Genomic DNA, 12,500 nt, shown 5'->3' with positions numbered 1-12,500 from the left:
TCACACACACACACACACACACACACACACACACACACACACACACACACACACACACACACACACACACACCTTGCCAGATTGTTCTTCCTTTTCTATGCCAGACTCTCCAGCACTTGTTTCTAGACGGATTTCCTGTCGCCGACCCTGCCTGTCCCTGGTTAACCCGCTAGTCCGACTCCCCGTGAACCTACCAGCCCTTCATCCTGTTGATCCTCTGCCTGCCGTTTCCAGAGTGTGGAATATAAGTTCGAAGGATCCCTGCCTGCTCGGTGAGTCGAGGGTGCATTTGGGTCTACACACGAGTCGTTACATTACAATCTGGCCCGTCATGGACCCAGCACAGACTCCTGCACCGGCGAGCCGATTCGAGAGGATCGAGGGCTCTACAGCAGCACGAGGCGCAGATGGCCAGCTTCGCCGCTGAGGGGCGTCAGTCGGCAGCAGCCCAGGAGCGGGCTATGTCGGCATTGACAGCTCAGGTGCAACAGATCACTACTGTCCTGACCCAGCCTGTTGCCTCAGCTACGCCTCCTCTCTTTCCGCTGTCTGCTCCAGCACACGAGCCCCGTGTGGGAACCCCAGAGCGCTATGCTGGAGAACCTGAGGGCTGCAATCCGTTCATCACCAACTGCTCCATCTTCTTTTCCCTGCAGCCGTACACGTTTGCCTCGGAGGAGGCTAAGGTAGCCTTTACCATAAATCACCTGTCCGGCAGGGCACGTTTGTGGGGTACCGCTGAAGGGGAGAGACGCACGCCAGCCTGTTCTTCGTTCCCGCGGTTTTCGGCGGAGCTACGCAAGGTGTTCGGGGCGGTCTCCAAGGGGGCCAGTGGGACCAGGGGATCAGGGGACCAGTGGTACCGTGGGACCAGGGGACCAGTGGGACCAGTGGGACCAGGGGACTAGTGGGACCAGGGGACTAGTGGGACCAGGTGACCAGTGGGACCAGGGGACCAGTGGGACCAGGGGACTAGTGGGATCAGTGGGACCAGGGGACCAGTGGGACCAGGGGACCAGTGGTAACAGGGGACCAGTGGGACCAGGGGACTAGTGGGACCAGGGGACCAGGGGACCAGTGGGACCAGGGGACCAAGGGACCAGTGGGACCAGTGGGACCAGTGGGACTAGTGGGACCAGGGGACCAGTGGGACCAGGGGACTAGTGGGACCAGGGGACCAGGGGACCAGTGGGACCAGGGGACCAAGGGACCAGTGGGACCAGTGGGACCAGTGGGACCAGTGGGACTAGTGGGACCAGGGGACCAGTGGGACCAGGGGACTAGTGGGACCAGGGGACCAGTGGGACCAGTGGGACCAGGGGACCAGTGGGACCAGGGGACCAGTGGGACCAGTGGGACCAGTGGGACCAGGGGACCAAGGGACCAGTGGGACCAGTGGGACTAGTGGGACCAGGGGACCAGTGGGACCAGTGGGACTAGTGGGACCAGGGGACCAGTGGGACCAGGGGACCAGTGGGACCAGTGGGACCAGGGTCCTCTTGTGGTCAGTCCAACACAAAAAGGGCAGACTGGTCCCCTCCAGCCAGTGGCGCCACTCCTCGAGGGCCAGCTTCACAGCAAGCAGCTCCCGGTTACCCACATCGTAGTTTCTTTCAGCAGGTGCGAGCCGCCTAGAAAAGAAGGCACAGGGATGGAGCTTCTGGTCACTAGCAGCCCGCTGAGATAGGATGGCCCCCACCCCGACATCGGAGGCGTCCACCTCCACAACAAACTGTCTCTCTGGGTCAGGAACTTGGAGGATGGGGGCAGAAGTAAACCGGGCCTTAAGGTTCTGGAAGGCCTCCTCAGCCGAGGATGACCACTGGAACTGCACCTTAGATGAGGTCAGGGCTGTGAGTGGGGCTGCTACGGTGCTATAGCCACGGATAAACCTCCTGTAGAAGTTTGCGAATCCCAGGAATCGTTGCAGCTGTTTACGTGAGTCAGGAATGAGCCAGGACGTAACAGCTAACACCTTGGCAGGATCCATCTCCACGATCCCCTGTCCCACGATGTACCCCAGGAAGGAGACTGAAGAGACGTGGAATTCGCACTTCTCTGCCTTAACGAACGGGGCATTCTTCAGGAGGCGTTGGAGGACTGCTTGAACATGGTGAACGTGCTCCTCTCGGGACTTAGAGAAAATAAGAATGTCGTCTAGGTAGACAAAGACCTGCTTATTGAACATGTCTCTTAGCACATCATTCACTAGGGCCTGGGAAACGGCCGGGGCATTGGTGAGACCAAAGGGCATAACCAGGTATTCGTAATGTCCGGTGGGGGTGTTGAAAGCTGTCTTCCACTCATCACCCTCTCGGATCCGGACCAGGTGATAGGCATTACGCAGGTCTGATGTCCTCCAGTGGGCCCATAACTCCAGACTCACCTGCCACCCCGGGAGCCAGCATACGAGGGATGTCTTGCTGCAGAGATTCTGGTGGTCTACTCTGGAGAGAGACACCCGGGAGTTCGTCAACGCCTGCCCTGTCTGCAACCAGCATAAACCATCTCACCAGGCTCCTGCGGGTCTTCTGCAACCTCTGTCTGTGCCCCATCGGCCCTGGTCGCACATCTCCTTGGACTTTGTTACCGGTCTCCCGCTGTCCAATAAACATACCACCATCCTGACAGTGGTAGATCGCTTCAGTAAGATGGCTCACTTTGTGCCCTTGCCCAAGCTCCCCTCGGCCAAGGAGACTGCTGAGCTGGTCCTGCTGCATGTCTTCCGGCTTCATGGTTTTCCCACGGATGTGGTCTCTGACCGGGGACCTCAGTTTACGTCAGACTTCTGGAGGGAGTTCTGCACGCTTATCGGGGCCACTGCAAGCCTGTCATCGGGATTCCACCCACAGTCTAACGGCCAGACGGAGCGCAAGAACCAGGAGATGGAGACGGCTCTAAGGTGCTTGGTCTCCGAGCATCTGGCATCTTGGTCCCAGCAACTCTTGTGGGTGGAGTATGCCCACAACTCCCTGACCAGCTCTGCCACTGGGATGTCCCCGTTCCAGTGTGCCTACGGGTTCCAGCCTCCACTGTTTCCTGCCCTGGAGAAGGAGGTTTCCTGCCCCTCGATCCAGGCTTTTGTCCGCCGCTGCCGCCGTACCTGGGCTAAGGTCAGAGCTGCGCTTCTTCGCTCGGTCAACCGTTATTCCGCGGCAGCCAACCGGTGCCGCTCTGAAGCCCCCAGTTACCAGGCTGGCCAGAGGGTATGGCTTTCGACCCGAGACATTCCCTTGCGGGTAGAATGTAAGAAGTTGGGACCCAGGTTCATCGGACCTTTCGAGATCCTGAAGGTCATCAATCCTGCGGTGGTGAGGCTCAAACTGCCCCGGGCCTTGCGGGTCCATCCATCGTTCCACGTCTCCAGGGTGAAGCCGGTTCGGGAGTCCCCACTGGTTCCTGCTGTCCAGCGTCCTCCACCACCCCGGTTCATCGATGGAGGTTTGACTTACACTGTTCGCCGCCTACTTTGTTCCCGCCGGCGTGGGAGAGGGCTACAATACCTGGTTGACTGGGAGGGTTATGGTCCAGAGGAGAGATCCTGGGTTCTGGATCCCCCTCTCATCAGGGAGTTTCACCGCAGCCACCCTGACCAGCCCGCCAAGGGTCCTGTGGCCACAGTGGCTACACAGCCAAACCCTGTTCCCTCTCGGTCATCGACGGAGTCAGATGTTGAAGAGGATGAGGAGGAGTCGTCTTCCGATTACGATAACTCACCCGTCGGGGAGGAGAGGATGGGTATTAACACACTGTCTATATTTAATATTTTTATATTTAATTTAATTTGTCATTAGTATTGTGTATGCATATATGTTATATATATACATATATATTTCATTTTATATTTTACTTTGTATACTCCTATATCTTTCATCCCTGTTTTTTATATTTTATTTTGTATTCTTGTGTGTTTAGTTTATTGGTGCTGCTACTGTGATGACAAATTTCCCCTTGGGGATTAATAAAGTATCTATCTATCTATCTTAACCCCTGGACTGTTCCTGTCATGCCGCAAATTCCCTCCTCCGGGCCCCCGCCACCCACCCTAGGAGGCCGAAGATTTTGTTTTTGTTTTTCTTTCTTGTTTTGGGTCGTCTGGGATCCGACCCTTAGAGGGGGGGTTCTGTCACAGTTTCAGCTCCACCCCATCCTCACTCCCTGTCGTCAGTCTGACTCTCTTCACCTGTTCACCTGTTGTCACAGTTCAGCTCCTCACTCTGTGGTTCAGTCACTCCCACCTGTTCACACACCTGTCTTTGATCACTAATCAAATCCCTATATAGTCTCCTGCCTCACACACACAGGGCCAGATTGTACTTCCTTTTCTATGCCAGACTCTCCAGCACTTGTTTCTAGATGGATTTCCTGTTGCCGACCCTGCCTGTCCCTGGTTAACCCGCTAGTCCCTGGTTAACCCTCTAGTCCCTGGTTAACCCGCTAGTCCGACTCTCCGAGAACCTACCAGCCCTTCATCCTGTTGATCCTCTGCCTGCCGTTTCCAGAGTGTGGAATATAAGTTTGAAGGATCCCTGGAGTCGAGGGTGCATTTGGGTCTATACACGAGTCGTTACAGTATCGTTAAAAGGAGCAGGAGGTACGTCAAGGTCTAACTATGGAGGCAGAAACCTGGAGGTAAACATGTGACTTCCTGTTTGGGAAAGTAAAGATGAAGGAGTGGAAAAAAGAGGCGGAGCCCAGCTCAGTTTTCTCAGGATGCCTTTATTAAAGAGTCAACAACGTGCGCTACAGACGCCGGTTCTAGAAAAATAACACGGTCCAACATTCAGCCACGAGGAGCCGACCCAAAACAACAACAGTCTCAACTCCCCAAAACAACAGCCTCAACTCGTAAAGCTCAACACGCCGAGAGGGGAACCGGAAGGACGCCGCACGTGTGTTCGTTCATGTGTGTGTGTGTGTGTTCGTCAGTGTGATGAGAAGCATTTGGCCTTTTTCTTAAAGGAACAGTCGGTGTAGCTAAGCTGTGAAGATGAAGATGAAGAGACCTCCAGTTCTGAAGAGTGAAGCCAATGATGAAGTTTTTACAACCTGCATTCTCTCTCCTGACCACCAGGGGGCGACTCCTCTGGTCGTCAGGAGAGAGCATTTCTGTGTGTGTGTGTTTGTGTATTTATTGCATATATCTTCCCCAACACACACGTACACACTTGTCCTCGGTGACAAGCCGTACTTCCAATCGATCAATAGAGTTTCAAAATAAGAGTCTTTTCCATTGGCTGAGGTGTGGCTGTGTGTGTGTTACACAACCTGATTATGGGATGGTGACATGCAGGCTGGTTGCCGCGGTAACATCTGCAGCCTCTGGGAGGCGGAGTGTGAGAAGACCTCAAGATCAGAAGAGGGTTAGGAGAGAACTTTGACTTCAGTTATCTCTTCAATCAAGAGATTATGAATCAAAGTCAGGCTTAAATAACCCTCAACCCTGCTGACGTCTTAGGGGGTTAGCTTTAAAGTTAGGTTTAAGAAAGAAAACCACAAGTTAGCTTTTAAGTTAGGTTTAAACAAGAAAACTAACAGTTAGGTTCAAGCAAGAAAACCAAAAGTTAGGTTGAAGTATCGTTTGTGATGTAAACAAAACCAACAGATTCAAACTGCCATGACACTGGGGTGTGAAACAGACTCCTCCCCCCCCCCCAGCTCTGGGCGTGACATTATGATGACAGGATGTTGGGCATGGGGGTAATGGGGTCGCCATGGTTACGCTGTGACATTTTGGGTGACGGTGATTCATTGAAAAGGGGTTGAGGCTACGCCGCCGCCGCCAAGACAGCTGGTGGTGAGGTCACGGTGTGTGTGTGCGTGTGTGTGTGTGCGTGCGTGTGTGTGTGTGAGAAAGGTAAAGAGACAGAATATGGATGAGGGAGTCAAGGCGACGGGTGATGTCATCAGAGACAGCCTGGAGCTGCTTGTCACACCAGCTGATATTCAAAGTGTGTGTTTGTGTGTTTGCGTGTGTGTGTTTGTGTGTGTTTGCGTTTGTGTGTGTGTGTGTGTGTGTGTGTGTTGCAGGTAGCGGGTGTTTTCTCCGTTTTCTCGACTCTTCCCCTGCTGATCAAACATGCATCTGCTCTCTGCTTCTCCTTTGAGTTCAGTTCCGCGGCTCATGCCAACTTTTATTTTATTTTTTTAAGAAAAAGAATAAATAAATAAATAAAAAAAGATTCACAATGAAACTCTGGTGAAATTTCCCATTAAAATAGATTTTTCCCAGGTAGAAAAGGAAAACACGTCTCTCCTCCTCCTCACCCCTTCAAAATAAAACGTCGCCCCATATTTCTACTCACCAGGTTAAAGTATACTTATTGTGAAGGAAGAGCAGAGGAGAAGCCAGGGTATCACAGGCGACTCAAACAGAAGCAAAGACAGTCGTAAGAAACCACAATAGTCCTCGTTACTATGACTAGAAGTCTCTTATTATTAGCGTTATTATTATTACTAGTATAACTATTATTAGGATAAAATAAAAGTTCCTTGGCCTTTGTTGCAGAGAGAGGCGTTTCCATGGCGGTAAATCCATCAGAAATCCAGTTAAAGTTGGTTATTCCATTTTTTGGGGGGATGCGCTCCATTTGGCTGACATGTGGGGGGGGGGGGGGGCAGTTCCAGTGGCTTCAAGAGGATTTAATTCCATTCACTGCCCGTTGGTTTGCGGTTAAAGGGCCAGAAAGGAAATCGTGAAAACAGGATTTATTGTTTTTATTATTATTATTATTTTTTAAAGATATTCCCATTTTCCGGAAAAGTCGCTTTGGCTACTTGGTAATTCCGTAATAATCATGCGCGTTTGAATATTCCCCGGAAGAAAGAAGAAGAAAACAATGCGTACTGTCTCTTTAAATCTCCCGTGTTGTTCTCCGGTGTTTACGACGTCTCTGTAATAAAATCAAATGATGAGTCTTTGAATGAACTACAAGGGTTTTAATGAGTGTACGAGATTATACTGGGATACTAGAGAAGGCTTTTTCTACGTGATCGGGTTCAGCAACCGCATGCAACATGGAAGCTAATTATGACTTTTTATTTCACTGTAAATAATCGTGAATAATATGTTGGGTGGGACGGCTCGTGAAGCTGCAGCTAAACTATTACTTTCTCCTTCATGTTCAGACCGACACAGGAAACAGGAAGTTGATTGTCCCTCGTCGCATGACGCGCGGCGCTAAGGCGGTTCAAAAAGTTTATCCGCGGTCGCAGACGTCAACTTTGGCGACATCGATAACAACGGATTTAACGGAGCAAAAAAATGAGAAGAAACGCGGCATTTGAACAAATCTTTTCTTTGGTAGCTCCTCGCTATCGAGCTAGCTTGCCCTCTTGGTTGAGGGTTAGCTCGTTTACTATTTAGCTAGTTTGTCCACTCAATAGCAGGTTAGCTTGTTAACTCCCTTGCTATCGAGCTAGTTTGCCCTCTAGGTAGCGGGTTAGCTTGTTAGCTCCGTTTGTATTTAGATAGTTTGACCACTCTATAGCAGGTTAGCTTGTTAGCTCTTTTGCTATTTAGCTAGTTTGCCCACTTGGTAGCGCGTTATCTCGGTAGCTCGCTCGCTATCGAGATAGTTTCCTCACTAGGTGGCGGATTAGCTTGTTAGCTCCTTTACTATTGAGCTAGTTTACCCACTCGGTAGTGCGTTAGCTTGGTAGCTCGTTTGTCGTAGCGCTTGCTAGCTAACGTGCGTTTTTTGTATTGACAAGAGGAGTCAAATAACACGTCATCAGCCAGAGTTCACCCAGATCATGAGAAACTGTTTCCATGAACACGTGTCAGGAGCTTCAGGAACCGTCGCGGAACCCCATGAAATGCGGCCATCTTGGATCCCTCGCCCCCTCTCTCTCTCTCTCTCTCTGATCGTCTTCAGCCATTTTGCAAAACAAACAAAAATAAAAACATGGTCGGTCGTCCCGTCCTCCTATAGCTGCGTGGTCACGGAGTCTTCTATGACGTCATCGCAGGGTCCCGCCCGCCCTCCTCCGTCCGCTCCGCCCTGAAACACGTCCTCGCTGGAGTCCAGGAGGCGCGAGCTGGACTCGGACATGTTGGACGCACAGTGCAGGGATTGGCAGGGGCACGGCGGCGGGGGCGGCGGGGGCGCGAGGGGCGGAGAGAAGGCGGGGTCGCCGGCGGCGAGCGAGCGGCGGCCGACCTCGTCCGGGCGCGTCTCGCTCCGGGTCACGCCGCCGAGCCCGAAGTCGGAGCGGAGGTGGCGGCTCCCCGGGGGGCGGAGCAGCCCGTCGGAGATGGTGTACGAGGGCGGGGACCGCAGCGGCGTGGGCGGGGCTCGGCGCTTCGAGCGCGAGAACAGGAAGGAGAGGCGCTTGAAGGAGTCGGCCTTGGCGCCCGCGCTCGAGAGGCGCTGCAGGCGGCTCCTCGTGCGGGCGAACGAGGAGGAGAACGAGGAGGACGGCGACACCAGGGCGTCCGTGGAGGACGGGGGGGCGGAGCCGGTCGCCTTCAGCCCGTTGCTCTTTGGTTTCCCCTCCTCTTCCCCCCACACGACGCCCTCCTCCTCCCCCTCGGCTCCGCCCCCTTCCTCCCGGGTCAACCCGGAGATGGAGCGCACCAAGGCGGACACGCCGAGCGCCGGCCGGTCGTCGTCCGGCAGCGGGTTCAGGAAGGACACGCCCTTTGACCTCGGGCCCCCGGCGCCGTCGCCCGACTCGCTGTCGTCCTCCGACGCCATGGCGCCGTCGTCCCTCGCCGCCTCGCTGGAGGAGGAGTAGTGGCGCCGGGGAGGACGCCGGTTACCGAGGAGATCCAGGACCTCGTAGCGGAAACTGGAAATGTCCTGCTTCAACTCCTGGAAAGAGACAGAAGCTTTAACACATGGAGCTAGACTTCTATACAACCAGAGGAGTCGCCCCCTGGTGGTCAGGAGAGAGAATGCAGCTTTAACACATGAAGCATATACTTCTATACAACCAGAGGAGTCGCCCCCTGGTGGTCAGGAGAGAGAATGCAGCTTTAACACATGACGCATATACTTCTATACAACCAGAGGAGTCGCCCCCTGGTAGTCAGGAGAGAGAATGCAGCTTTGACACATGAAGCGTATACTTCTATACAACCGGAGGAGTCGCCCCCTGGTGGTCAGGAGAGAGAATGCAGATTTAACACATGACGCATAGACTTCTATACAACCAGAGGAGTCGCCCCCTGGTGGTCAGGAGAGAGAATGCAGCTTTAACACATGAAGCATATACTTCTATACAACCAGAGGAGTCGCCCCCTGGTGGTCAGGAGAGAGAATGCAGCTTTAACACATGAAGCATATACTTCTATACAACCAGAGGAGTCGCCCCCTGGTGGTCAGGAGAGAGAATGCAGCTTTAACACATGAAGCATAGACTTCTATACAACCAGAGGAGTCGCCCCCTGGTGGTCATGAGAGAGAATGGTTTTCCAAAGCTTTAAAATGAATATATGTGATATTCAGGGGAAGAAGAAAGATAAAGTGGGTGAAGTGGAAGAGATGAAAGTGGTGGCGGAGTGAGAGAGGGAAGGTGAAACATCAATTTGTGAAGGAAGGAGGTGGAGAGGAGGAGAGGGGCGATCGAGGTCAAGAGACCAGAGGAGAGAGAGAGAGAACAGACTCCAGGAACTCTCTCTCTTATTTAATTCTTAAAGTCTTCATGAACAGATCCACTCCGACATGACTTGAAGGCACCGACCCGGCGGTGGTTAGTTTGGGGTTTGGACATGACGACCGGAGAGCGCCCCACCTTGAAGTTCTCCTCCGTCAGCCCCTCGTCCGTCTTGGCGCTGCGTATCATGGCCGCCACGTAGCGCTTCACCAGGCTGCGGATCACTTCCTGTTGGACACAGCGTTACTGACGGGTCCTTATTTTATATACATATGTATATATATATATATATATATATATGAAAATATTTGTATAAATATATTTATATATATATGTATATTAATAAATTATATATATATACACAAATATATATACATATATATAAATAGATTTGTATAAATATAAATGTGTATATTAAAAAAATTATATATATACAAATATATATATATTTGTATATATAATTTTTTAAAATATATATATTTATACAAATATATATATATATATTGTAATTTGTATATATATCAAAAAAATTTATATACATTTAAATCTATATTTATTCATACAAATATTTGTATATATATATAAATAAATATATATACAAACACACACACGCACACACACACACACACACCCCTGTGGCTGTCACTCTCCTGCTCTGCCAGATTCTTACCACACACTCCGATGAGGCGTCCAACAACACAATAAAACATGGGCGCCGCCAGGAACACAAAGAACTGGCGCCGGGCGGCGAGCGGCCGGACCGAGCCAACAGAAGAAAGATACACACACACACACACACTCACCTGGTAGTGCTGGTTCTGGATCAGGCTGTTCGCGTGGCGTTCCTGAAAACACAAAGAAAACAAATCGCGATAAACAAGTTTACACGTTACGTAACTTTAAAACAACAACAATAAGTAAACAAATCTTCGTCACTTTTAAAGTCGACTTCCGCTCTCCGTCACATTTTTATTGTTCGACCCGGTCGAGAAGCACCGAGCGGACCAGGAGGAGTCGGAGCGGTTCACGCTTATACGTCCTTTCAAAATAAAAGCCCTCCACATGAAACGTCTGCGTGCGAGTACTTAGCGTGTTCTCCTGGTGTGTGTGTGTGTGTGTGTATGTGTGTGTTGAGGCCTCTCAGAGGATGTTTACCCAATATTTAGAGAACATTTAAAAATAAACGAGTAACATTTAAAGTGTTTTTATCTTTTTTGGGCGATTCACTCAAAGTCCGAACGTCTTAATTGGAAGGAGAATAAAAACATTTAATTTATGAGACACTTTCACATTTCTATTGTTACAGTTCAAAGTTCGCGGATACAGTGAACTCGTCTCCGTCAACAACGTGGCTGTGAGTTCTACGGCGTTAGCAACATCTGCCGTTAGCCGCGGCCATGTTGAGAGCCGTGTAGAGTCAATCGAAAGGCTCCCAATCTCATACATCGCACCTTTAGAACAGATCTGTTTCCTCCTCGTCTGTTATCTCCATCTGGATCTCATGCCGGCTGTTTTAGCATGTCGTCGACACACACACACACACACACACACACCTACACACACACTGCAGCTCTCCCTTGATCACATCTCTGCCGTGTGGGCCGGTCGGCTTACATAACCAGTCGACTTCAGCTGAGGTGAACATGCCAGCTGCACCGTGTGTGTGTGTGTGTGTGAGTGAGTGTGTGTGTGTGAGTGTGTGTGTGTGTGTGTGAGAGTGTGTGTGTCTCCAGATGACTGGACCGTTAAACGTGTGTGTGTGCCGATGTTCCTCCTGTGCTCACAGCAGATGTCTCACTGAGTTTCTCTCTTCACTCGTTCCAGTTGATTTTGAATCTGATGCAGATAAATTAAATGTTTTTAAAGAAAACACTAAATGTGTTTGTCAACCATCATTTTTCCCCCTGACTAATATTTTAATGTTGAGTCGTCGTTAAACACAAACTTAAACGATATAAAACAATATAGTTTTTTAAAATATGCTTATATTCTTTAATAAGGTGAATTCTTCATCATTCAACCTGTGAATTAAAGGACACAATTATTGTTGTGGCTAAATTCGATGAACTGAAATATTATAAATAATTAAAAGACACAGAACTAAGACTAAATTAAAAAGTTTAACATTTTGACTAAAGGTTGAATAAAACATATATAATAACTCGTCGGCTAAAGGTGGACTTTTTGAGTTATCTAAAATTCAAACAGGATAAAAATGAACTAAGCATTTTATCTCAGGATTTAGACCCCAAAAAATGTGAACTGAAAAAAATATAAATAACAAAAATGTCACGTCAGATGTAGAAACTTGAAATTAGGGAAAAAAAGTAAGTAAATAATAATGATTTAAAATAAAAAAATTCAGTCAACGCTGATTTATTTGTCATGTAACTTGAATAATATAATTGCCGCCCTAACGTATATATTTAAATTACTTTATAAACGACAATCTTTTTTTATAAATGCAACTTTCCTTTGAAGACGGAAGTTTATTTTGAAAAGCCGTAAGAGAGATGTCATATTCATGACGAGGCGACTGTCACTCTTCACAACACATCTGGACAAAACACTTGAAGATAGACGATGGGCAGCGTGATGCCTTCACTGACCGTGAACTCCCGTAGGTTCTCACACTTGTGGGCGTCCTCGCCGGGCAGGCCCCGCCTCCTCAGCTTGTGGTGCAGCCACACCAGCAGGTAGAGGACGGACTTGGGGCTGGGCACGATGTTGAAGGGCGGCGGCAGCGTGCCGCCCTCGTCGAAGTAGCTCATCCACAGCTTGGTGCGGGCGAACTTCCACTCGATGTCGGCGTGGTCCTGAGGAGAGCAGGCGAGAGGTCATGTCGGGGTCACGAGGTCATGGGGTGACGCGGTGGTTTTATGCACGTTTTCTTTAAACGA

The 12,500-nt window shown here is 50.2% G+C and overlaps 1 protein-coding gene across 1 annotated transcript in view; it reads right to left on the bottom strand.

Moving 5' to 3' along the window:
• Nucleotides 1–4,699: 4,699 nt before the first annotated feature.
• The window catches only part of trpc5a (transient receptor potential cation channel, subfamily C, member 5a), a 79,114-nt gene continuing 71,313 nt past the window's right edge, over nt 4,700–12,500 (bottom strand). Inside the window, exons 15-18 of the mRNA XM_056442644.1 lie at nt 12,210–12,416; nt 10,404–10,445; nt 9,739–9,828; nt 4,700–8,816 (exon numbers count right to left, since the gene is read on the bottom strand). Coding sequence (XP_056298619.1) covers nt 7,929–8,816; nt 9,739–9,828; nt 10,404–10,445; nt 12,210–12,416 — 1,227 coding nt within the window. The 3' untranslated portion in view covers nt 4,700–7,928. The remainder of the gene's footprint in view (nt 8,817–9,738; nt 9,829–10,403; nt 10,446–12,209; nt 12,417–12,500) is intronic.

The sequence above is a fragment of the Pseudoliparis swirei genome, chromosome 21, assembly GCF_029220125.1.
Source record: "Pseudoliparis swirei isolate HS2019 ecotype Mariana Trench chromosome 21, NWPU_hadal_v1, whole genome shotgun sequence".
NCBI classification, from domain to species: domain Eukaryota; kingdom Metazoa; phylum Chordata; class Actinopteri; order Perciformes; family Liparidae; genus Pseudoliparis; species Pseudoliparis swirei.
This window is presented reverse-complemented; position numbering and strand designations above follow the sequence as displayed.